Below are 22,277 nucleotides of genomic sequence, written 5' to 3' on the forward strand. Positions count from 1 at the left end.
ATGACTGACATCCCCAACCTCCTCACCAGCTCTGATATAAGTAATCTCGTTAGCTTAACGGGATATGCGGGCAACCAACGTATTGCCGGTCTTTCTCAGTCATTGACGATCAGCACTGAGATCTCAGCTATTTGGTGGGGGTGGGCAATAAACCACACCAAGATTATGCCGATCAATCGCGATACCTTGTAGGACTATGGGAGTAGCGACGGCCACGCCTACTGCTTCCTACGATGCGAATGACGCACATCCTTCTCAATGAATTTGAAAGTTTAGAAAGCTCGGCCGATAAGTCATCGCATCCCAAGAGCTACCCCGTGGTTCTCTACGTTGAAAAGCGTGTATAATAAATTATTTCAATAGAAAACCTCATTTTATCTCCATGTATCCATTGCTCTTGGTTTTATATTCCTTCAACCAAACAATCATGCGCGCCATTCTGTCTTCACCTAGAAACGCGGCAAACCCCCGGCCATTCAAATCAAACGTCCCAAGTGTTTTCCTCCTGCTTCAGCCCATCCGTGCTCTCATGAGTCCACATCACGTCGACCAGCTCCGTCAGCGTCCCGGCGAACAGACAGGGATTGACCTTCGCGAGCCCCTCACCGGGCAAGTCCACGTTCATCACCATCGCAAAAAACGCCGTCTCCGGTCTGTGGTCCCACTCCCAGCGGAGGGGCCGCTTCTTCCCCGGGCCGAGGTGCCGGAAGCTAGCATCGTCCTTGTCGTCTTCCTCGTCCCCTTCCAGCCCCCGGAACCACGCGAGCGGCAGACGCAGCATACGGTCCGTTCTGTCGAACTCCTCGACACACTCCGCCGCCAGGCCGAAGGCCCAGTGCGCCCAGTCGGGCCCTGGGACGATGGTGGTCGGTTGTTGTGGCTGGTCTGGCTGTTGCTTCTGCTGCTCAGGCTGCTGATCCGAATCCGACTCCGACTCCGTCGTATTGCTGCCCTCGGGGAGGAGTCGCGTATGAAGAGGGTCTTGAGCTTGTCGCTGATGGCGGTGGTGCCGTCGTCCCCTTCCTTCTCGGCTTCCTGTGGAAGCTGTGGAAGGCGGAAAATGGTTTGCTTCAACTCGCGGAACTTGAGGTGGTCGGCGAACATCTTCCGCACGAAACGGGCGCGCCTGTCTGCTATCTCGTTCCCGCGTCGGGCCGCGAGATGCGGGTTGCGGATGTCGGCGATGCTGGGGTAAACCAAGCGGCCGAGTTGGTCGATTTTTCGACGTAGCCATTCCTCCGCGAGTGCCTCGCGATCAAGGTGGGGTAATTGCTGCTGCTGTTTCTTCTGCTCCTCCGGAGTGCAGGAGCACGGAGACGAGGCGCAGGTGGGACACTGGGGGCAGGCCAAGGTGAATTCCACGAGCTTGCGGACGATGCGCATTATCGTGCAGGTACTACAATACCGCCTGGCGCCGCGGTCCGTCTCGGCCGTCGTCAGGGTCAGTTCCTGGAAGCTGTAGGTGGGGTGCCACCGCGACGTCGCTGGGTCGTTGCCGGGCCACTTGGGACCCGGGATGAAGGGGTTGAAGCTCTCGTCGTACAGGGCTGCCAAGGGGCACCCAGCGCAGCGGAGGTCGGCGCGGCAGTGAAAGCAGCTGCGCGGATCAAGGGCGTTGGGTTTCGTCTTGTCGGCGTAGTCCTGCTCGATCATCTGGTAGCAGTCCCCGCCGATCAGGTGGCCGCACGCCAGGACCATGGTGCGCTCGAGCTCGTGCTTCACGTAGAACTCGTTCCAGGTCTTGGCGCCCAGCTGGGTGCCGGCTAAGTTGTGTTCCTCTTTGAGCATGTCGCGCGCGCAGGTCGATATGTCCAGGGTCTTGTGGCAGATGATACATTCGGAATAAAGGGTGGGATACCCTGGCTGACCCGCCTTCGTTATGTGTTTGGCGAAATCGAGTATATAATGAGACTCGATGACTGCAGCCTCGGGCTTGTCTGATGGCTTGGCCTCGAGGGGAGGCGACGACCGAAGGGTCGGTAGAAGATGTTTGTGAAGAAGACATGGTGGTTTAATGTCTGGTGATCTGAAGCGAAGTCTGAAAGAGTATGGATGGTTTCAAGTATCAATGATTGAGAAGGGCAAGTGTAGACTTGTATTCTGGTTGTATGATTGTTTGCCGAAGACGTTTCAAGTTTCCGGTCTGGGGTGAGAGAACTCGTATATATATTTCAGAATAGGCAACGGAGAAAGGAATGAAGATACTTTTCCACTCTCCTGGTTCTATACGATAAACTTACCACCATTAAGCTTCCGACGTTTTTCAGCGTTGAATCTCTTCCAGATATCCGTATGATAATGTGGAGCGGACCAGCGAGAATACAAACTTTAGTCTTACCTGCAATCACTCCCCTCACAGCCAGTCCTGCTGGTCATTTTTCTTCCCACCTGCCTCTTAGCATCTGGGGTTTTGTCAAGAATCTCCTATCCTGCTAGAGGACCCCCTAGAGATTGATTTTGCCCATATAGTCCACCTTACCTTGATTAGTTATTGAAACTCGTCGGGCCGGATTACAACTATAGTTTGGGCTCTTCCGATAATCTCGTTCATGCTACTGCCAGCGATTACAGACGGATGGATAAGAGCCTGTGCCTCTTCGACCGAGTCCGCCCCCACCGTCATCAACAGATACCGAACGGCGCGGCGTGTCGACTCGCTGACGTCGGGTACCTCGACCTGGTACTCGGGCGGGTGGCGCTGGAACGGCACCCCGCCGCCCCGGTACCACACGGCAGGCAGGCGATCTATGACGTTATCGTAGAACTGCCGCAAGTGCGCCTCCGCCATGGCGAGGGCTTCCGACACCTGCTGCGCCGTCACCAACCGGGTCCCGGCGCCGCCATTGCTGCCGTTTCCGGGATCCCGGCACGGTCGGAAGGCCAGCTGCCCCGCCGCTCGCACACGTGGTGCGAACATCGACAGGCTCTGCTGGACCGTCCGTCGCGTGGCACCGAACTCGGCCTCGAGCTCGGCCCGGATCTGCGGGTCCCGCACGTCGCTGGTGCGGGGGAGGAGGAGGTAGCTGATCTCGACCACCTTCTGGCGCACCCACTGGGCCACGTTCGCCTGGCGCCACTGCTCGTGGGGCATGCCCGGCGGCGGCAGCGGCGGCAGCTGCTGCTGGCCGCCGTCCGGGGCCGGGGGAAGCACTCGTCGGCGTGGCAGCGGGGGAACGTGAGGAGCAGCTCGGCGAACTTGCGGCGGACCTGGTACCGGGCGCAGGGCCCGCAGAACCGCAGGGCGTCGGGGTCGACCTCGACGACCGTCAGGCCCACCCTGGTCTGGAACTCCTCGTAGGGCCGGTACGAGGCCGGGTCCAGCGGCCACTGGACGGGGTCGAACCGGTCGTCCATCAGGATCCGGCTGGGACAACCGTCGCAGAGGAGGCTCGTCTTGCAGAAGTTGCACTGCTGCGTGCTGAAGTCGGGCCGCTCCATCTGCGCCTCCCAGCACGTGGCGCCGACCAGGTGCCCGCACTTGAGGAAGATGGTGTACTCCAGCTGGTGCTTCTCGTAAAAGTCATCCTTCGATTGCGCCGCGTCCTCCGGACGGAGTCGGCACTCGGCTTCGATCAGTCCACCTACCTTTGTCGAGATGTCCAGGGTTCGCCAAAGGCAGATCCCACACGCTATCTCCAGGATCGGCGCCCCTGGCTGACCGGCCTTTTCCAAATGTTCCACAACAGGTAGGATGAAATTCGTCCCTATCTCCTCGACCTGACCCGAAGCAGCCATGATTGCACAAAATATATTTCCAGAAAATCGCAGTAAAGATATCGTCGTCTATCTGTAATGTTTAGATAGGTATCAGGGTTAAACAGAGGTTCTGTTTCTGGCTCGGCCGGATCCTATATACGGTAACGAATACATAAAGAGACAAACGAGTTCTCGCCATGAGATACTACCATTGTATACAACAATAAACAGTCTTATTAAGCATGAAACAAGATCTTTGTTCCTGAGTCCTGCCGCCGACGACTCTCAATGCTGTGTAGCCTACAATGGACAATATAGAGTTGTGTTGTTCCTTTCAGCTGGCAACAAAGCCATTATATTGTTCGGAATACTAAAACGACTAAAGACAATGGCAAACTCTTTGCTGGCTCATGGCGGATGTAGACTCGACAAGGACACACGTTCCTCATATTCCTATTCCTCCTAGGGGGCGAGGAGCTTAGTACCAAATCAACTTGAACCTACTATGAAAAAGTGACCTGTTATGCTTACTTAGCTCTAAGCCTGGTCTTTATTCCGTGTCAAGAAGTCTATCACTGCACGCACAGAGCATCCAGCTTACGATGTAGATTGGAAACTCGGTGAACCATTCTTGCATACCCAGGTCGCTGCTGGTCATCCTGCACCCATGACAAATGTACCCAAGCTAAAGGTTAAACTGGGATTTCAAAACAGAGAAAGTAAATGGCCATAATAACCAGCCAGAAGTCATGAAATACGACTCCGGTCCCGTATTATGCCATATGACAGCTTAGGAGTTGACGTAGTCTACCACTAAACTAAAAATCCGAATTACCATATCGGCGAACAACGGTAACAGAGCTGACTCAACCCTTGTACGTATTTCTTTCAAGTTTATACCTACACAATGGCTCGGCTGTGTGGCGTAAAGGGGGTGTCCGATTACTGCACCCAATGGGGGGAGGGGGAAAGGGGGCTAAGTTCTCAATATTCGTAATTTCATCCAGTCACTTGAACATCAGAAGACCAAGAGCATGTATTCTCTCCCCAAATGAGTTTTTAAAATGCTATCGTTAAACAGAACGGGTATATTTCCTAGGCGCCCAACACGCGCAACACTGCTCTCCTCCGATATTAGTAGACCCCCCCTCCCCTTCGGATCCAGGTATCTTCCGACGCCTACTCCTCGATTTAAACCGCGACAGCTCATACACATAGTCACACATCATTCTATCTCGTGGTACTCGGGCCTTCCGCTGCCCATCTCGTGCCGCTGCACCCCGCCGAGCTCTGATGTGGTGTCCTGCGGCGAGGACAGCGGGTGCTGCTTCGCGGAACCGTCGGGGTAGGGGGCTGTATGGTGGTTGCTGTTGTGGTTGCTGCTGTCCGCCGCCACCATAGTAAGTCGAGTCCCCGGTCGGTTGCTGCTGCACCATGCCGGGCGAACCGTATGCTCCGCCTGCTGCCGCGGCGGCCGCCGCGTCGTTCTGGTTTCTCGCGCGCTTCTTCCGGTACCACGCCAGCGCAAAGATGCCCGCGATCAGGCCCATGCCACACATCGCACCGACCACGATCCCCGCAATCGCGCCGCCGGACAGCGATGACGATGTCTTGTCGGAGTCGGAGTCCGTATCTCCTATCGAGGTGGGCGTCGCGCTCGCGCCGTTGCCGGTCGCCGTCGAGGAGGCCGCGGACGACGTGGGCGAGACGCAGGCGACGGTCGCGACGGTCGAGGCGAAGTGGTAGCCCGTCGGCAGGCTGCGGACGCCGGCTGCGGTGCAGCCGACCGCGTCGACGCTGCCGCGGTAGAAGCCGTTGTCGCCCGGCTGGCAGCACCAGCCGCCGTTCTTGAGGGTGCCGTCGCCGCCCCAGAGGGTCCAGGTCGGGTCCGGGCACTGTTTGTTCATGTTTTCAGTCCTCTTATCTTTCGGCTCATGTCACTCTTCTCTCTCTCTCCCTCATACACACGAAAACGCGCCGGCCAAAGTTACGCCTTCTACGCCCGGTGGTTGGGAAGTTGTTTGCTTGCTTGCTTACCTTGGGGCTCGCGGATGCCTGCGTCCTGCAGTCTTCGCCTTCCTTGCAACACCAGTTGCCCCCGAAGTCGCCCTCCCCCTACACGTCAGGCCGTTCGGGCAGCAGCGCAGTTGGATGCCGTTGCCGCAGTTGACGGGCGCGTTGATGGGACAGAACTGGGCGTCCTGCCGGAGCGACCATCCTCCCTCGTAGGTGCACACGTTGGCGGACTCGGCCACGGCGGCAAGGAGGAGGGGGAGGAGGAGGCGGGAGGAGGATGTTTTGAACATGGCGAACGGATGTTTGCTGTGATTGGTAGGAGGCGGCGGCGGCGGCAGCAGCAGCAGCAGCAGTAGTCCAAGATGGGTTCCAGTGTGGCTGCGCCCACGAACGGCTGACTACGACACCAGGGACAGAGGCTGGCGATCGATTCCGCTCACTGGTCGTCAAGAACGACCACAAAGATTAGATGAGAATGTTATCGTCGAAAAGATGGAATGGGAATTTGGAAACAGAAAGGTAGGTAGGACCCATGATGCTGACTTCTAGTGCAGAAAAGTACCCGGGCCCCCCGCAGTCTAAAAAGAGACAAAGAAACACCAGCAAGTGAGGCGATGCAACACCGGCCCAGGCTGCCCAGTCTGCCCAGGATGCCGCGGCTGCGGGTGATTGCATCGTTACGAAAGTGGCACCACACCTTCCGTAAACAGGTCGCACTCGGCACTGGGTTGGGCCTATCACATCACGGTCGATCTCCGAGAGACAATTGGGAGGGTCTCAGGATCCTCAGGATGCCAGGGCGACCGACCGGCCTCCACCAGCAATTTGTCAGTCTTAAAGTCGGTGAAATCGGTGCTTGGTGCGACTTGATGGATTTGGCAGAAAGAAGCTCTAGGCCGTTTACGGTCCTTTTCCCAGTCTTGCTCTAGTCGGGGTGGAGATTCGGGGGCCGCCAAGCCAGGCTATACTCAGCCGCAGCCTTCCTAGGCTTAGCTGCATGGGTCATTTGCGATTCGGCCAGGTACTAAAGGGAGCCGTTCCGAGCCCTCCAATTTCGAGAAAATTGCCTTCAATCACCTCTTTCGAGCAGTATGTAATGAATGAGGTAGGGCTGACTCTGAGCAGGAATACTTGCGTGGGTGTGTCGACACTTCAAGCTAATTATTAAGCAGCTGTATTTATATCTAGATACTAATTAGGTTTTCCTCTTCCCATCAATCAGAAGCCATCTGCATCCATAAGCAGCCTGAAACCAAACCGCCTTCCTTAACGAACTTGGGATCTGCGGTTAAACGGCAAACGCTGACCTGCATTAGTGCTGACATCGTGGATGCGATCTCCCGCCAATGAGCTCATCCGGCTACCGCTCCCAAGAACGACCCGCCCGTATTTATAGCTTCGAATACGGCGCCATGGGTTGCACCGCCACACGTGCCCAGTCAGCCAGCAAAGTTTGGCAGCATGTATGCAGCCTTCGGCCCAGACAGAAATAGCCTACAGCAAGGAGTGGCTGGGCTTTAATTCCTTATCCTGCATTGACTTAAGTACAGCATCTCGGGTGGCAATCTTATCGGACGAGACGAGAGCACAGACTCTGTTCGTGTAAACACCATCCGTCGATTCGACTTTCACATCCGCTTAGAGCCCGTCATGGAGTGATTAAATTTGAATATATTAAAATGAATTGGCTTTCCGAACGGAAGGTATGTTTCACCCGCGTTATTCTCGGGCCAAGCTGGGTATATATGCCTTGCTTGGCTGTGAGCCTCTGGGCCGTCATGGGGTATTTACCCATCGCTTCGTCATCGACGACCTACATACGGGAAGGTCTTTTTTTTTCGTCCGGGATTTGTGCATCCATAGATGTTTAGTTATACAAGAACAGTTTGTCCCCTAATTTACAGTGTGCTGTGTACCAGTAAAAGGGGTGTGGCAGAAGAAGAAGAGTAACGGTCCGGACGCCTTGGAGCTCAAAATCACGAACTATCCGACTCCACCGACACGCAGGGCCCCAGCTCCCGCTGCGAGCTCCCCTGGCTCGTCCGGCGGGAGGCCCTCGATGTCGTCGATCTTGGTGTGCACGACCTCGGTGACGGTCGTCTTCTGGATCCCCTGCAGCCCGGCAAAGTCGCGCGCGTTGGTGGTGTTGGACTCGGCGCGGATATGCGGACCGGCGGCGGCGGCACTGCTGCTGGCGCCGTCGCGGGGGTGGTCGTCGCACCGGCTCTCGAGCTCAAAGTGCGAGTGGCAGTCGGCGCCGTACGCGCCGCGTAGCCCCGAACGCACGCCGCCCATGAAGCTCTTGGACTTGTCGCGGTGCGCGCCGCCGCCGCTGCGCGTGCCCTTGGCGTAGCCGTTGGGGTCCTGCCCGCTCGTGCCGCGGCCGCTGCTGTTGCCGTCGGTGCTGCGCACGACCTTGCGGATCAGGTCCGCCATGGTCATCTCGATGTAGAGCTTGCACAGGTACGCGAAGGACTGGAAGTTGAGGTAGACGGACGTGTTGGGGAGCCACATCAGGCCGATGAAGATCACCTGTGGTGGTTGCGGGCTGTCAGCCAGGTCCGTCCGTGGTGGATGGGGCAGGGGGGGGGAAACACGTACGTCGAGGGAGATGTTGATTACCACCAGGGCCAAGTTGCCGGACAGTAGCTTGTCGTACTTGGTGAGGCCGTTGGCGATGAGCCGGTTCTTGACCAGGCGGATGAAGCAGATGTTCAGGCTCAAGTCGATGAGGAGGAACAGGCACTTCTCGATGGGATCCCACACTCGGTTGACTGTCGAGTTTTCGCAGTTCGTGTCAGCTGGGCCACTCACGTAGGAGCAGGGTAGTAGTGGATGATAAGGGGGGCTTGCATACCGTTGATGAAGGATTGCGAGATCTGCAACCTCGCTGGGATCCAGATGATGAAAACGCTGACGTTGATGGCGGTCATGAGAGCGGCGGTTCCCCATTTGAGTCTAATAGTCGTCAGTTGTTGTCATCTGAGCCAGTATTGGTTGGGCGGCGTGTCAAAGTGTGAGCTTACTTTGTTGCGTCCCATCGTACCATCATTAGTAGAGATAGTCGGTTGATGATGATTTGAACGAGGAGTTGAGTCTGCATATCGATTGTGAGAACCTTGGGCAAACTTTCAATGTTCGTGCACAGTAGAGCATACCTGAGCCACCCAGACGATTACTAGGCGAAGCGTATTAGTGACTGTTGTAAACAGGTAGGAGGATATGGGCAATGCAACTTACAGATTCCAAAGAATAACCAAAAGCTGACAAGGAAAAAGGAATGTTAGTATTAAATGAACTCTTCTCCTCTCAGCCAACTCGGGGTTGTGATGAAGCATCCTACCTTGGTACAATCGTCCCCCACATGTAAAACCAGTTGATGATACCCAAGGCGATGCTGGCAGCCCAGTGTAACCAGATCACTATCGGAGGAAAGGTGGGTTAGTTTCAAGCTATACACGTTGCGAGGATGCGTAGGTGTTTGCATATAGAAAGCAGTAGCTCTCTCAACAACACAGAGGTTGTTGTTGGTGTTGGACGTACTGATCGCGTATGTGGTGATGGTCCTGTGCCGCTTCCACATTCTAGATGTCTGCTGCATCGCCTTGGCGGCGGCGAAGATGGCGCTTCCTAGCGACAGCCCGAGGAAGACGGATGCCGTGTTCATCGTCGACGGGATAACCTATGGGAAGGAACTGGGTCTCAGTATGTCTATTGGGCAAACGATCGGCCTCGAGGGTGCGGTGCGCGTTCGCCCATATCGTACCTCCTGCTCTTTGAACCACTCGGGCACCAGAAACCCCTTGCTGGTTTGGTTGAACATCGCCATGTTGACGGCTGTATCGATCCCCTATGGCTCCTCGGATGTCGTATAGACGATGGGGGTGCAGGTCCACTGCTCCGTTTCGGTGGTGGACGACGGGTGCCTCGTTGGCGCCCTGCTATAACTCGAGTTTTCCAGTAACAAAACGATGGCAGAAACTGAAGCGAAACCAGGAGGGCGAATGGCCGGGCAGGAACAAGAGGAAATAAAGTTCAGATATAGTCGTAGTCTCGCAGTATGCTGAACTCTAAATGTGGATACACCGTTTTGCTGATATAATGAGACCTACCCCATCTCGATCGGTGCCTGGGCCTTACGGCGGGCAAAGTCGGACCAATAGGGAGCAACCCAACGAGAGGGATCTGCACGACTAGATGGTAGATATCTGCTAGTGGCTAGCAAGTAATGCGCACCCCTGATCGACAAGCCGTCCAGTCCCAGGATATAGGGACCTTGATAGCTGACTCGCAGCTTTCAGGTTAGCTAGTATGGGCACTAAGAAGATGGCCATTCATCAACCATAGGGCTAGACTGTGACTTGGGCAAGTCAAGAATTTCGTTCGTATATTAACATTAGATGAAATCCATGACCTTTGCCCGCGAATGTGGAATAGTCTGGCGAGGAGTGACTTGTGTACTTCTTTCTTTCTTCCTGAACTTTCTTATCCAGCATTGAATCAACGGGCTGCGCATAAACCCCGTGTGTACCCGTTTGCCTTACCGTGCCGTTGCATCCGACCAACATCTGTGAAGTGTGGTCGTGATCCGCAGCGACGTCGTGTATCTATTTCCACGGCGCCGGCAGACCGGTTCAGGTACGACGAAGCTAATGCAGCAATAGTGGCACATCCCTCCTGCAAATCAGATTGGGGGAGGATCCTCAGTCTCATGTCAACGACAAGCATAGAAAAGTTTCCATCATTGACAAGTCATATAACAAACTAGCAGCCAAGACCGGCTCCGGCTGTCTGTCATCCAGTGGGACCCAGCCTTTCAGCGAGGGCTGTGTGTGATGACTGTGCATGACTAGCACGAAATCTCCATAGGGAATAGCCCGGTAGTGAATTAGGAGGCCCGGGGCCAACGCCAACGCCAACGTTCTCTTTCTGGGCATCGAGCACAGGCTAGATGACGGTCGGCCATGTTGCACTTGCCGGTTGGCCGGTTTGCTGGGCAGCTCATCAAGAGAAGCCCCGATACACGACTTAGGACCGAGGCGCAATCGAGCAAGTCAGCTGTGTCGTGTCGGCGCTAATCGTGGAGTCATGGCAGAAAACCGGAGTCAGATCGGAAGAGGGCCGAGAGGGAAGCAAACGATACTCCTATATACAGGGTATGAGATTTGTATGCAAGTTCAACCTGAAGGTCAAAATAGAATACAGGCCCATGTCCGTATTCTTCATGATCGATTCAAGTTCTTCTATGCATGAATGCCAATGCCATGCCAAGCTGGCTGTCGCTAGATTGCTAGAGCTTTGGTTGGACAGTGTTGGCCCCCGTACTTACCAAGGATGCGTACTTGGGGACTAACAAAACGCGGCGCCGGAACTAGACACACGCCGCTCAAACCTTATGTCCTCCAAATGCGCCCCTCGACCAAGCATGAAGTCGTCTACTCTCATTTTGTATGACTTGTGGCAGCTCTAGATGGCAATGCCTGACTATCTGCAAGTCTCTGCCCCTTCCAACGTCGCCCAGCCTGCCGCTAATTACATGTGACTACGAAACAGCATGTCACCGAATACGCCATTGTCAATTTTGGTCGCTAATGAAGCAGCTCGTAATTTGTGAATTAATGCCATCATCGCAATGTTTCTCCGCATGCTTGGGCATTGAGTTGACGTCGAGACGCTCCACCGAGATCGATCTGCAATGAAGATCTTTCACGGGGGAAAAGAAAAGGGGACACAATCAGTGGGACACAGATCGCATTCCGTTGAGATTGACAGCCTGTGCGCTTCTGCGCTTTTCGTAACGTTACCTACCACCCTACCATGTTACGGTGGGCTTCCTCCACTATCGAGCTTACTAACATCTAGGGGATGGACTAAACGCCCGAACTCCATAATACTGTCAACGGACCAAGGGGTAGACATCCGCTGAGAGCCAAAGGCCCAGAGACCCAAATGCTTGGGGACCTGGGATTGGTTTTTGGGACCAATTACACGACAGATTCAACATTTCCGTCACCTGTCGCGGCACAGAGAGACTACGCTGCCCCTGTCTTTGACGAGATCCGGTGACCCGCCGCTAACGTCAGGGACCGGCTTCTTGATAACTCGCCACCGAGCCAATGTAGCGTTCCCTCTTGGATTGGTCTGGGATATGAACAAGTAGTAGCCCATTGGAAGGGGGGTTGATCTCCATCTCCCGTGCGCACAGGCTGGTCTCTTCCCAGTGGTTTCGAGATGGTGTCCGATATCAGGGCTGGGATAAGGCGTAGCAGGAGGTCAAGGGCTCCCTCCCCAGACCCTTTCTTCCTCCGGCACAGGTAGCCGCTCCCGCGCTAGGTATGAGAGAGCACTACGATGCCTTACCAGGAAGCGGAGTGCGTGCAGCTTTGCCACTATCGATTCTCTTTACTTTATCAGCCCTGGCTTCCCTCCTATGTAATGTGCTCGGCCGCTCGGTGGGATGTCACTAGATCGTTAAGCGGATGACGGCAATTTTAAGGACGAACACCTTCATTGCCGGCTCGAATGTGCAATGCACATTTGACAGGAGGAGGGGCGGATGGCTTGATACTATTGTCGAACCCAGAGCCGGAGAAACATCTCCAACCCGCTATGACTTGTTGGCACATGCGTGACTTGATCGTGTACCAGGGAGGAATTCAACGCACCATACCCTATTTCCATCATTTTATTATATCACTTGTAGCTACTGAGAGCCTAGCCCCATGGAAAAGGCTGGCTGGCAAGGGCCCGGCAATCTCTACATGGGTCATACCATTAAGTATATTGACATTGCATGAAGCTAGATATATACATGAAATTGTCTCATTACAAGTCAAAACGGGATACACTTCAAGATAGCTGATACCAGGTAAGCAGTCCCCGATAAGTCCCGTAGGCAGCGCGTCCCGAATTTGCTGCTAGTAAACGAACCGCGCCAACGAGTCAAGGTGTCTTCGGGAACTACCCCCACGGACCTTTGCCGAGGCGTTCAGTGAAACCGCGCGTCGTTATCGGGCTTCGATAAAGTTCGTCTCAATACCAGAAATCGTACGATATCGTTTACTCACTTCAGCCCTACCGGCTGCGCTAAGCTGATCCCATATTTAGAGTTTGAACGATGGGTATTAGAGACAAGAATAGCAGAGCTGGCAACATAGATAGCACGGATATAAGGACCATGCCATCGGGCGAGCGGGAAAGGAGCCTTTCTTCTTCTATTTCTCTCTCGTCATATTTAGATATACATCAAACAAGATAAGATTACGGCACGGCGCCCGTTCAAAGGAAAATGCCTCGAACCCATCTTACGAGCAACTCAGTGGTGGGTAGAGATGAGGGAGCCACCCATTTCATTGCGCTATGAGTGCAAGACCTCCATCATAGGCCACACAGCTTCACTCACCCGATGGATCCCATGCATAACGAACTACACGTTCGCCAAGCCTTGCAAGCAAGAGAAAGGGAGTGTGGGATGATTATCTTGACTAGTAATTAGCGATTGACGATCTTGGTTGACGGAAAATCTCGACGCCAGCTATGCCATCACGTTGATATCCAGCCGCCTGTCATGAAACGCGAAAATAGGAACGATAATGCTGGAGGGGCACTGGAGGATCCCGTAAGCGAGAGTATTTTGATGGATTACAACCTGGAACCGGTGAGCGTCTCCGGCGAACCGGGATGGTCCCACTCCAGTCCAGTCCAGGGTTCGGGATGCAATGCAACTTAACCGGCATGAAGTGGATTCTCGCGGAAAACCCGCCACACACCTTAACTTCATCTCATCCACTTGGAAAAGCTTGCGCACGCATATCTGCGTGTGTGTGGACGGGTTCAATTTATCGAACGTCGGTCGGACCTGACATTGGAATCCAGTACCGATCTGCTCCCGTGAATGCACGTGGGGGCAATCGATGGATGGTGTATCCAAGTACTAGACCCTAAGCGAGACGCGAGAGTCTGGACGAACCCGAGTGGTGCTACAAGAAGCGAGATATCCCTGCAAAAAGAGTGTGCCGCGCTCAGGACTTCTCACGTAAGAAGAGAGTGCCCGATGACAGAGAAAAAGGATTTGCCATGCGTTCTTCTGGCAAGGACTTGATGCGGGTGATGTTACTGCGATTGGCCAGATCCGTCTACGTGAACAATTCGTTTCTGTCAATCTTCAATCGTAAGCTGATGCCACCACCATGTGGTGCAAGGCCAGTGCATTGATAAGAAGAGTTTGTACTACTCACATGCGCCATTTTCATTCCGGACTTCCGCCCGCTTTCCAGTTCCTCTAGAGGGGAGCCCGCGTCCTTGCAGGAGATTGCAGCCCGCATATGGGATGATGCATGCGTTCTGCAGACCACGCAACCTCGACTTGTATGCAGCATACCTTGGCTAAATACGGATCTCGTGAATCTAGAAGCATATCAATTCCATTTACCCAGGAACCCACGAAAACGGAGCCCCTCTCCAGCACGACATCAGATCGTGCGAGGCTGACCACTCCAGGAGGGCAACCAGCCACCATGGTCAAGGGAGGGTTGCATTGGAACCCGCTACTCGCCTCCCACCGCCGGGTTCACGTTCTATTGGGTTGGACCGAGTGGCATGATCTTACCACGTGGGGGTGGTTCTGACACTGCTACGCTGTGCTCTAGTTCGATCGTGAAGGCGGGCTTTCGAGGGCAGCGAATGGTCGACCCTGAAGCTCACTGGTACGAAATGTGGCGCGGAGAGCCGGGTCACGATGCCGTTGCATCGTCCACTCTGCTTCCAGGGTGAAGCTTTGCGATGGAGTTGAAGCGGACCGTCATGCCGACCTCCCAAGGTCTTTGAAATAGAAGGTGCCAACGTCAGCAGAGGCTCGTGGAGGATATATAGATACCTGGGAGTATGTGCATCTAAGCCTTCAAGTTGTAGCTACATATCCAGATCTACTCTCATCTGGCTTATACCGAAACTTCTCGGATATCCATTGACCAACATCAGCAGCCATGTCTTCTCTTACCAACTCTCTCCTCGTAGCCATTCTCCTCTCATCCAATGGCGTTAATGCCCTGCCCTCCCAGGGACCAACCTCCCTGAAGGTTCGAGCTTTCGAAGGCGAGACAGTGCCCAACAGCTGGATCATCAGATACAAGAACGGTGCCGGAGACGATACCATCAAGGCCAGCCAGGCCAAAACAGCAAGCTTGCTCAAGAAGCGGAGCTTCCGTAACGAGGCTCGATATGATCTTGCCGAGCCCAGACACTTCAACGTATCGGGCTTCTTCGGGACGCAAATCCACGGAGACGAGGCCGCTGTGCACGAGCTTGCGGCGGATCCGGCGATCGACTACATCTCTCCGGATGGTAAGTAACCAAGCTGCCCCAGGTCTATGAAGTGTGCCGCAATGACAGGGATATAAATGGCTAACCTCCCGAACAGGTCTTGCCCAACTTGCCGCTACAGCAACGCAGCAGAACGCGCAGCCCGGACTCCACCGCATCTCGCATGCTAAGCCTCCCTCGTCGCCTCCATACCAGTTTGTATACGACGACTCTGATGGAGCAGGGATCACTGCCTATGTAAGTGGCTACCAGTTCCAAACTCCCGCAATGCTTACTGACTTCACTCTCAGATCATTGACACTGGCATCTTCATCAACCACCCAGACTTCACAGGCCGTGCGCGATACGGTCATAACTCCTACTACCCTGATGTAAGACTCGCTTGCCTTTGATCAGTACTGGGACGAACTGACGAGTGACTGTTCCTCCATAGAACGACCCCGAGGATAACCTAGGCCATGGGTGAGTCAGTCCCTAGATATTCCCAAATACGACAAGCAAGATTTTCGTATGCATTACTGACAGGCTGTGTGTAATCCAGGAGCAATGTTGCCGGTATCTTGGCTGGTGAAAAGTTCGGAGTTGCCAAGAAGGCACAGCTGGTAGCCGTGAAGGCCTGCGATTTCCGTGGATGCCCAGTCTCGGCACTTCTCGACAGTATGCAGTGGACACATGATGTAAGCTACTGCCACACCTATCAGCACCTCGATGAGCTCTTCATCTATAATTTCGAGCATCGCACTAACACAACCGATAGGATGCAGAGGCGAACGGTCGGCTATCCACTTCCGTCGTCAACCTCTCAGTCGGCTGGATCTACGACCAGTCCCTGAACGACATGGTTGAAGCGCTTGTCGCCTCCGGGATCCCCATGTTCGTAGCCGCAGGAAACGATAATGTGAGCCACCTCTCCACTTGCAACCCCTACATCGGGCATCTGACGCCGATATCCCATACATAGGACGACGTGGCGAATCACTCCCCGGCCTCGGCTACCAACGCCATCACCGTGGGAGCCATCAGCGCGTTCAATGACTCCAAGGCGGACTTCTCCAACTACGGCGCGGGCGTCGACATCTTCGCGCCCGGGGTCGACATTCTCGGTCCCTCCTACAACCAGACGGGCGCAGATGACCCGTTTCCGACGGAGCAGAACAACGGGACCAGCCAAGGTGAGTACTCTTGAAACGGGAAACACCTCGAAAGACTCTTCAGCCAGCCCCTTTTCGAAGAAGGCTAGAACTGGGATTAACGGCTGACTTTCGTTGTCGCTACAGCCACGCCGCATGTCGCCGGCATTGCAGCGTACCTGATGGCCAAGGAGGGTCTGACGACTCCTGCGGCAGTGTGGGCGCGGCTCATCCAGCTGGCGTCTGCGACAGGAGCTTCAGTGAGTGTTCATATTCCCTCCTCGCTCATTCAATATGCGATGTAGCCGCTGACTCTTCGGTGTAGGTGAAACAGAACGTTGGAAGTACGACAAGTTTGATAGCCAACAATGGATACTTGTGATAGTTCAGCAGGATAAGGGAAACTTGTAGATCGCCTGTATATCTGGCTGATCACGCAGTCGTAACGCTGTGAGCATGTCAAGAGATGGATACATGGCGTACTTTTCTTCTGTTTTATCCTTTTTACCTTTTCGACTCATACCGGCCTGGCCAGCAAAACCAAAGGGCTCCCAGAGAGCAGATAATTGTCAAATACATGAACTCAAAAAACCGATATTATGCCCAACATCTTTAAAACTATCAAGTATTGCATTGATTGTATCGTGTTAAGGATATTTCCACTTTGAGTCAATACATCTTCATAATGAGGAACAGAATACCATTTAACATATGTAAATCAATATCAGAAATAATGAATGATAAGAGGTAAAAGAAACCAATACCTGCTTTCCTAACTCGTCCAAGCTAACAGACTTAAATCAAATCAATATCAGTAATTCCAGTTCTTCCTCATTATCCGACCAAAGCTCGCCATCCATCATGCCGTCGAAAAAGGCAGGTGCTACGAATCGATATTCGCTCCCTGACTGCCTCAGTATCACTGGGTTCGCGGCTCCCGCTAGGAGCCAAAGCTGGTCGCCCTCTTGGCAAGTACGGTAGGCCCGGCCAAGGTAGCCACTGCCTGTGACCAAGAAGGCCCAGTTGACGAGCTTATTGGCACGCCACTGTATGTCTCTAGTAAGGCTCTCAAATTTGCTCTCTTCGGATTCAAGGTAGCCGAGAATAATATCCGAGGGCGACTGCTGGCTGCTCTCAAACAGGGCAGGGTTGTGCTGCCGCGCGCTATCGCGAACCCCGGCTGGCGATAACTCGCTGCAGTTCGGATATAGCATCAAGTCCCACCAACTGGAGCCGATTGCGCTGCCATAGAGCGAGATGGTGACGGCTCGTTGCCCTGCTCTCCTGAGTGACTCTGAATCTCCATAGGCCATTTGTTCGGGACTTTGTAGCATCTCAGTACAGCTTTGACACCAGCGTTGGCACACTGGTATGAAGTCGCGGAACTGTTCAAGGTCGTAGGGTATGCTGGAAGAGGTGTGCACAGTTGGACAGACAGTTCTGGACAGAAGAAAGTCAACACGCTTCCCCTTGACAGCTAATTTCCCTGGAAGCCTCTCATGGTCCATAAAGGCTTCAGAAGTGCCGCTCGCATGCCGGAAGTAGTTCAGGGTTCCATCGACCCTACCGTTAGGGTGTTCGCTGTAGTTTGGATCGGTTAGCCTCGGAAGTAAGACGTAATTTGGAACCCAGGTTGGTAAGTCGTCCCCTGGTAGCCCTGATGTTACCAAATTCAACTGCTTCCTGGATGATATGTAAGCCCGGGTGAACTCCTCCAGTACACTCTCGGCGGGTTTGCTGTAGTCTGGCTCAGGCAGTCCAATGCCTATCTTGCCGAGGATTGCATACACGCCATAAAGTTTGTCATGGTTTAAGGTCGACTCTTGGTACTTCAATGACAGGAGAAACTGGAGCTCGGCCTTGGTTGATATGGATCCAGAATAGCGCTCGAGCGTAAACCAGTCGTATACTGGTTTCCTATAAATAAAGAAAGACGCCAGGCTCCTGAGCAGGATAGCGGGACTGGTATGAATCTGATCGAACTTCCTAAAATCCTTTATAAAGTACTGTAAATGTTTCCATTTTATTTAAAGCCGGCCTTATATTAAAGTATATTGTTTAGTAAAAGTAAACTCTTAGAGTATTTTAGCAAATATAGCGATAGTATTTTATTTATAACTATAGCGCAAAGTACCTGTTAAGGGTTTCTAGAGGAGGCTTAGAAGAATAATTAGATATTTACTTAAACTGTCTATATTTTTAAAGAACCACGGGCTGTTAAATAACGGATGGAAACATAATTGTTTAATAAGTAGTGGCCTGTTTGCGAGATTATTAGGAAAAAAGAAAGAAGAAAGAATAATTCCGATTTATACTCACGAATCATGTTCCACAGTTTGTATGGCAGTTTAAGTCGGTCTGTGTGAGACCTAAGCTTCAGAAGTCTATTAGTATTGGCCGTTAGACCTGTGTTGTTCGGCCCAAGCCAGATGAGAACCCGTGAAGCATTCTGGTACAGCATGCCCATCTGCTTGATCTGATGATTCCGCTCCTGTATGCTGTCTGATGTTTTTCGTTGGTCGATGCAAATGGAGTCAATCCATAGTGTGCGAACGCGGAAGCGGCGTCGCAGGTGGATGATGGCATCGTGGCAATTGGGGGTGATAAGGAGCTCGCGTCCGTTACAGCCTATCGGACGGTCGCCCTCGAGTGCGCCCCAGACATACGACAAGGCTTCGTATTTGTCGCACGCCTTTTCGACGGTCGTCTGCCGGATGCGGCACTCGACCGGGGCGTCCCACTTTCGGGCGGGCAAGAGATCCAGGATTCGGATGGAGTCTGGCGACTCGAGACGTTCATGGCGGTAGGGCTGCATCATGGTTCAAACCAAGAAGCTTATTAGGCCAAGGTTCTTCGCTAGCGAAAATGAGACGAAACGAGATGTGCGAATTGATTTTTCGAGGTGTCAGCAGCGGCTGAGGTGCCGGCCCAAGTCACATGATCAAGATCTTGATGCCCGCCAAGTAACCGGCATTCACGTGATAGACACGGACCCCAGAACGTCCAAACTCGCCAAGCCCCGACTCAGGAACAATTGACGAGGGGACGTTCGATATTGGACCCGAATCCGAAACTTGGACAATTGACCATGCGGCCGAACGTCACGAGGCTTTCCAGGTTGATGACTGATGGCTGAGAAATCGCGCGGGCGATCGCGAAACTGGAGACCTTGAGCGGGGATAAGAGCGGCCGCTAAGCCGAAACCAATACCCGGATGGGGGCACGGGGGGACGATCCAGTGGGTACGGCATCGGATGCTGGGATGGTCTCCCCCGCATCAGGTCCAGGTTTACCTAGATGTCCTGGGATAATGCAGCCCGAGTCGGTCGCGGCCAGAAGAATGCCAGTGTTTTTTTATCTTCCAACAGTTCCCCAACGGTTCTAGGGTTCGTCCATGACACCCACATTCAGTTCCTGTTGCTAGTAGCCCCCCAATGCTGCGGGTGCAGGGGGTCCCGTCTCCATAACCTGGGGGAAGCGGGGAAAGAGCATGACCTCGCGGACCGCTGGAAGAATGTAGGGTGCAAATCTATTGCCGGCTGACGAATGCACGCTTCCCTGCTTTGTTCTTAAGTGAAGCATGGAACGCCATAAATTAGGTTGGTTATCGTCCATCGGAGTTTCGTGCCTGTATTACCTCTACCTCCGAACACAGTAGACTAGATCGACTTTTCTTTTTGCTTATAGTTGTGTTAGCTTCGTATTTTGTGTTTCTAGCGCATCCGACATGAAGGCCGCAGTGGGCTCGCTCCTTTCCACATTGAGCAATGGCTCGCCGTCCAATACCCAACACCCGAGGGCCCAACCTCGCCCGATCACGTTGAAAGATGTGCCGATAGAAAACCAGCGGCCTATGAAGGTCCGCGTCATCGGCGCCGGCTACTCGGGCATCTACTTGGGCATCCGCATACCGCAGCGGCTGCGCAATATCGATCTCAAGATCTACGACAAGAATGAGGGAGTCGGAGGCACCTGGTTCGTCAACCGGTATCCTGGTAGGTCAAAATCCGCCCGAGACCCAACTGCATCGGCTCCAAGCCGGCGCATTGCCGCCAGCCGGGTGACCCCTTTTCCAAGAGGACTGATCCCGGGAGCGTGCACAGAAACTGCCGCTAATCACGTCGGATTGTAGGCTGCGCCTGCGATGTACCGTCACATAGCTACCAGTACTCTTTCGACCCCAACCCGGACTGGTCCAACTTATACGCCCCACAGCGCGAGATCTGTGCCTACCTCCAGCGCATGGCCACCAAGTACGGCGTAATGCGCTTTGTGAAGCTTTCGCACGAGGTGGAGAGCTGTCGATGGGACGAGGGAACGAAGAAATGGTAATTCTCAAGTTAAATCTCCTACAAAAACGGGATCTGCCCGAACTGACTCACTGTTTCTATGTAGGCATCTCAAGGTCCGAGAAGTGGCGACCGACAATGTGATAGATGACGAGGCCGACGTCGTGATAGCTGCCAAGGGGAACCTAAGCGATCCGGCATGGCCCAAGATCCCCGGGCTGGAAGACTTTGAGGGGGAAGTAATGCACTCAGCACGCTGGAAAGAAGAGTGAGTGAAATCCTCAGGATGTACATAAGCCAAATACTGACACTTGTTACAGTTACGAATTCACGAACAAACGGATAGGGGTAATCGGAAACGGCTCCAGCGCCATCCAGATCGTCCCGAAGCTACAGAAGATAGAAGGCACACAACTCTCCTGCTTCGTGCGGAGCAAAACTTGGATCACTAATCCATTCGGAGATGGTGAGTCTATCGCATCCTCATGAACCATACTGGCTAAAATTGAGCTAACACTTGGGTAGCGGCAATGGTCAAATTGGGACTGGATCCAAAAGAGCTGGGCTGTGAGTAACCCCTGCATCATTTTATCTACTTCATGGAACTGACCAATGCAGTCTCGAAAGAGCAAAGGGAAGAATTTGCGAACAACCCGGAAAAGTTCTATGCATTCCGGAAGGTCATAGAAGATGACGGGAATACGAGTGCGTCCTCGCCCCGGAGCCCCTGAACCCCTGAACCCCTGAAACGCCGGGAGAGGGACACTTGACACTAACAAACCAAAAGTCCACGAGGTCTCGTTCCGCGACTCGACCATGCAGCGCGAAGCTCTCGAGCTGTTCCGGACCGCCATGCGGGAGCGACTCGCGCCCAAGCCTGAGATCGCCGACTTCCTGATCCCGAGCTTCGCCATCGGGTGCCGGCGCACGACGCCCGGCCCGGGGTACTTGGAGGCGCTGGTCGAGCCCAATGTGGACTTCATTACAGAGGGTATCGCGTCCATCAACGCCAAGGGAGTCAAGGTGAAGCCGCGCCCCGGCACTAACGAGACCGAAGAACGGCAAGTCGACGTCGACTGCCTCGTCTGCGCGACCGGCTTCCACGCCTCCTCCGCCCCGCCCTTCCCGATCCAAGGCCGCGGCGGGCAGACCCTGCGCGAGCGCTTCGACCCGCACCCGGAAGCGTACCTGTCGGTCGCGGTCGACGGGTTCCCGAACCTCTTCTTCATGCTGGGGCCCAACTCGGCCATCGGGTCGGGCTCGCTGACGCGCATCCTCGAGTCCGAGGGCGACTACATCGTCAAGTGCCTGCGCAAGCTGCAGCGCGAGGACTACGCCAGCATGAGCGTCCGGGCCGACCGCGTCGCGGACTGGGCCGCGTACTGCACCGCGTACTTCCGGGACACGGTCTACACCGACCCGTGCAATTCGTGGTACCGCAGCGGGGACCGGATTACGGGACTGTGGCCCGGCAGCACGCTGCATGCACTTGAGGCGATGCGGGCGCCGCGGTGGGAGGATTATGAGTTTGAGCATATCGAGGGTGGCGAGGTGAATAGTATGAAGTGGTTGGGCAATGGGTGGAGTGTTACGCAGCTCAAGAAGGAGGAGCCGGGTTCGGAGGAGCTGCAGGGGGATCCGTCGTGGTATCTGGAGCCGAGGTTCTTGGACGTGCCGGTCGAGGGCGCGCCGGAGGAGGATGCGGAGTTCAAGCTTCGGCCGTTCTACGGGTGAGATGGACACGATTCAATAGAGTTGATTACCTTTTTACCCTTTGAGATATTACTACTTCGAGATCAGACTGTACCGTTTCTACGAACACTTT

At 54.1% G+C, this 22,277-nt stretch overlaps 7 protein-coding genes across 7 annotated transcripts; 2 read left to right on the forward strand and 5 right to left on the reverse strand.

The window, feature by feature from the left end:
- Window positions 1-481: 481 nt before the first annotated feature.
- On the reverse strand, window positions 482-1,788 carry PG997_014338 (uncharacterized protein; the record flags this gene model as incomplete). The annotated part of the gene is made up of 2 exons (XM_066818652.1): window positions 482-852; window positions 930-1,788. The coding sequence occupies 2 exons, from the start codon at window positions 1,786-1,788 to the stop codon at window positions 482-484; spliced, it is 1,230 nt and encodes a 409-aa protein (XP_066660840.1).
- A 700-nt stretch (window positions 1,789-2,488) lies between these two features.
- Window positions 2,489-3,735, reverse strand: PG997_014339 (uncharacterized protein; the record flags this gene model as incomplete). The annotated part of the gene is made up of 2 exons (XM_066818653.1): window positions 2,489-2,999; window positions 3,062-3,735. 2 exons carry the CDS (start codon window positions 3,733-3,735, stop codon window positions 2,489-2,491), a joined length of 1,185 nt encoding a protein of 394 aa, XP_066660841.1.
- A 1,186-nt stretch (window positions 3,736-4,921) lies between these two features.
- PG997_014340 (uncharacterized protein) lies at window positions 4,922-6,002 on the reverse strand (the record flags this gene model as incomplete). Its single annotated transcript, XM_066818654.1, has 3 exons — window positions 4,922-4,999; window positions 5,130-5,613; window positions 5,734-6,002. 3 exons carry the CDS (start codon window positions 6,000-6,002, stop codon window positions 4,922-4,924), a joined length of 831 nt encoding a protein of 276 aa, XP_066660842.1.
- A 1,693-nt stretch (window positions 6,003-7,695) lies between these two features.
- PG997_014341 (uncharacterized protein) lies at window positions 7,696-9,541 on the reverse strand (the record flags this gene model as incomplete). Its single annotated transcript, XM_066818655.1, has 5 exons — window positions 7,696-8,486; window positions 8,570-8,670; window positions 9,056-9,134; window positions 9,256-9,394; window positions 9,479-9,541. 5 exons carry the CDS (start codon window positions 9,539-9,541, stop codon window positions 7,696-7,698), a joined length of 1,173 nt encoding a protein of 390 aa, XP_066660843.1.
- Window positions 9,542-14,696: 5,155 nt separating this feature from the next.
- On the forward strand, window positions 14,697-16,545 carry PG997_014342 (extracellular alkaline protease; the record flags this gene model as incomplete). Its single annotated transcript, XM_066818656.1, has 9 exons — window positions 14,697-15,054; window positions 15,131-15,270; window positions 15,324-15,404; window positions 15,467-15,495; window positions 15,575-15,710; window positions 15,791-15,931; window positions 15,995-16,205; window positions 16,311-16,423; window positions 16,489-16,545. 9 exons carry the CDS (start codon window positions 14,697-14,699, stop codon window positions 16,543-16,545), a joined length of 1,266 nt encoding a protein of 421 aa, XP_066660844.1.
- Window positions 16,546-16,963: 418 nt separating this feature from the next.
- Window positions 16,964-18,978, reverse strand: PG997_014343 (uncharacterized protein; the record flags this gene model as incomplete). The annotated part of the gene is made up of 2 exons (XM_066818657.1): window positions 16,964-17,529; window positions 18,483-18,978. The coding sequence occupies 2 exons, from the start codon at window positions 18,976-18,978 to the stop codon at window positions 16,964-16,966; spliced, it is 1,062 nt and encodes a 353-aa protein (XP_066660845.1).
- Window positions 18,979-19,890: 912 nt separating this feature from the next.
- PG997_014344 (monooxygenase-like protein) lies at window positions 19,891-22,186 on the forward strand (the record flags this gene model as incomplete). Its single annotated transcript, XM_066818658.1, has 7 exons — window positions 19,891-20,158; window positions 20,296-20,491; window positions 20,559-20,720; window positions 20,773-20,918; window positions 20,978-21,019; window positions 21,071-21,157; window positions 21,240-22,186. The coding sequence occupies 7 exons, from the start codon at window positions 19,891-19,893 to the stop codon at window positions 22,184-22,186; spliced, it is 1,848 nt and encodes a 615-aa protein (XP_066660846.1).
- Between the last annotated feature and the right edge of the window lie 91 nt (window positions 22,187-22,277).

The sequence above is a fragment of the Apiospora hydei genome (assembly GCF_038363865.1).
Source record: "Apiospora hydei strain CBS 114990 chromosome Unknown utg000010l_segment0_segment0, whole genome shotgun sequence".
Classification (NCBI taxonomy): Eukaryota; Fungi; Ascomycota; class Sordariomycetes; order Amphisphaeriales; family Apiosporaceae; genus Apiospora; species Apiospora hydei.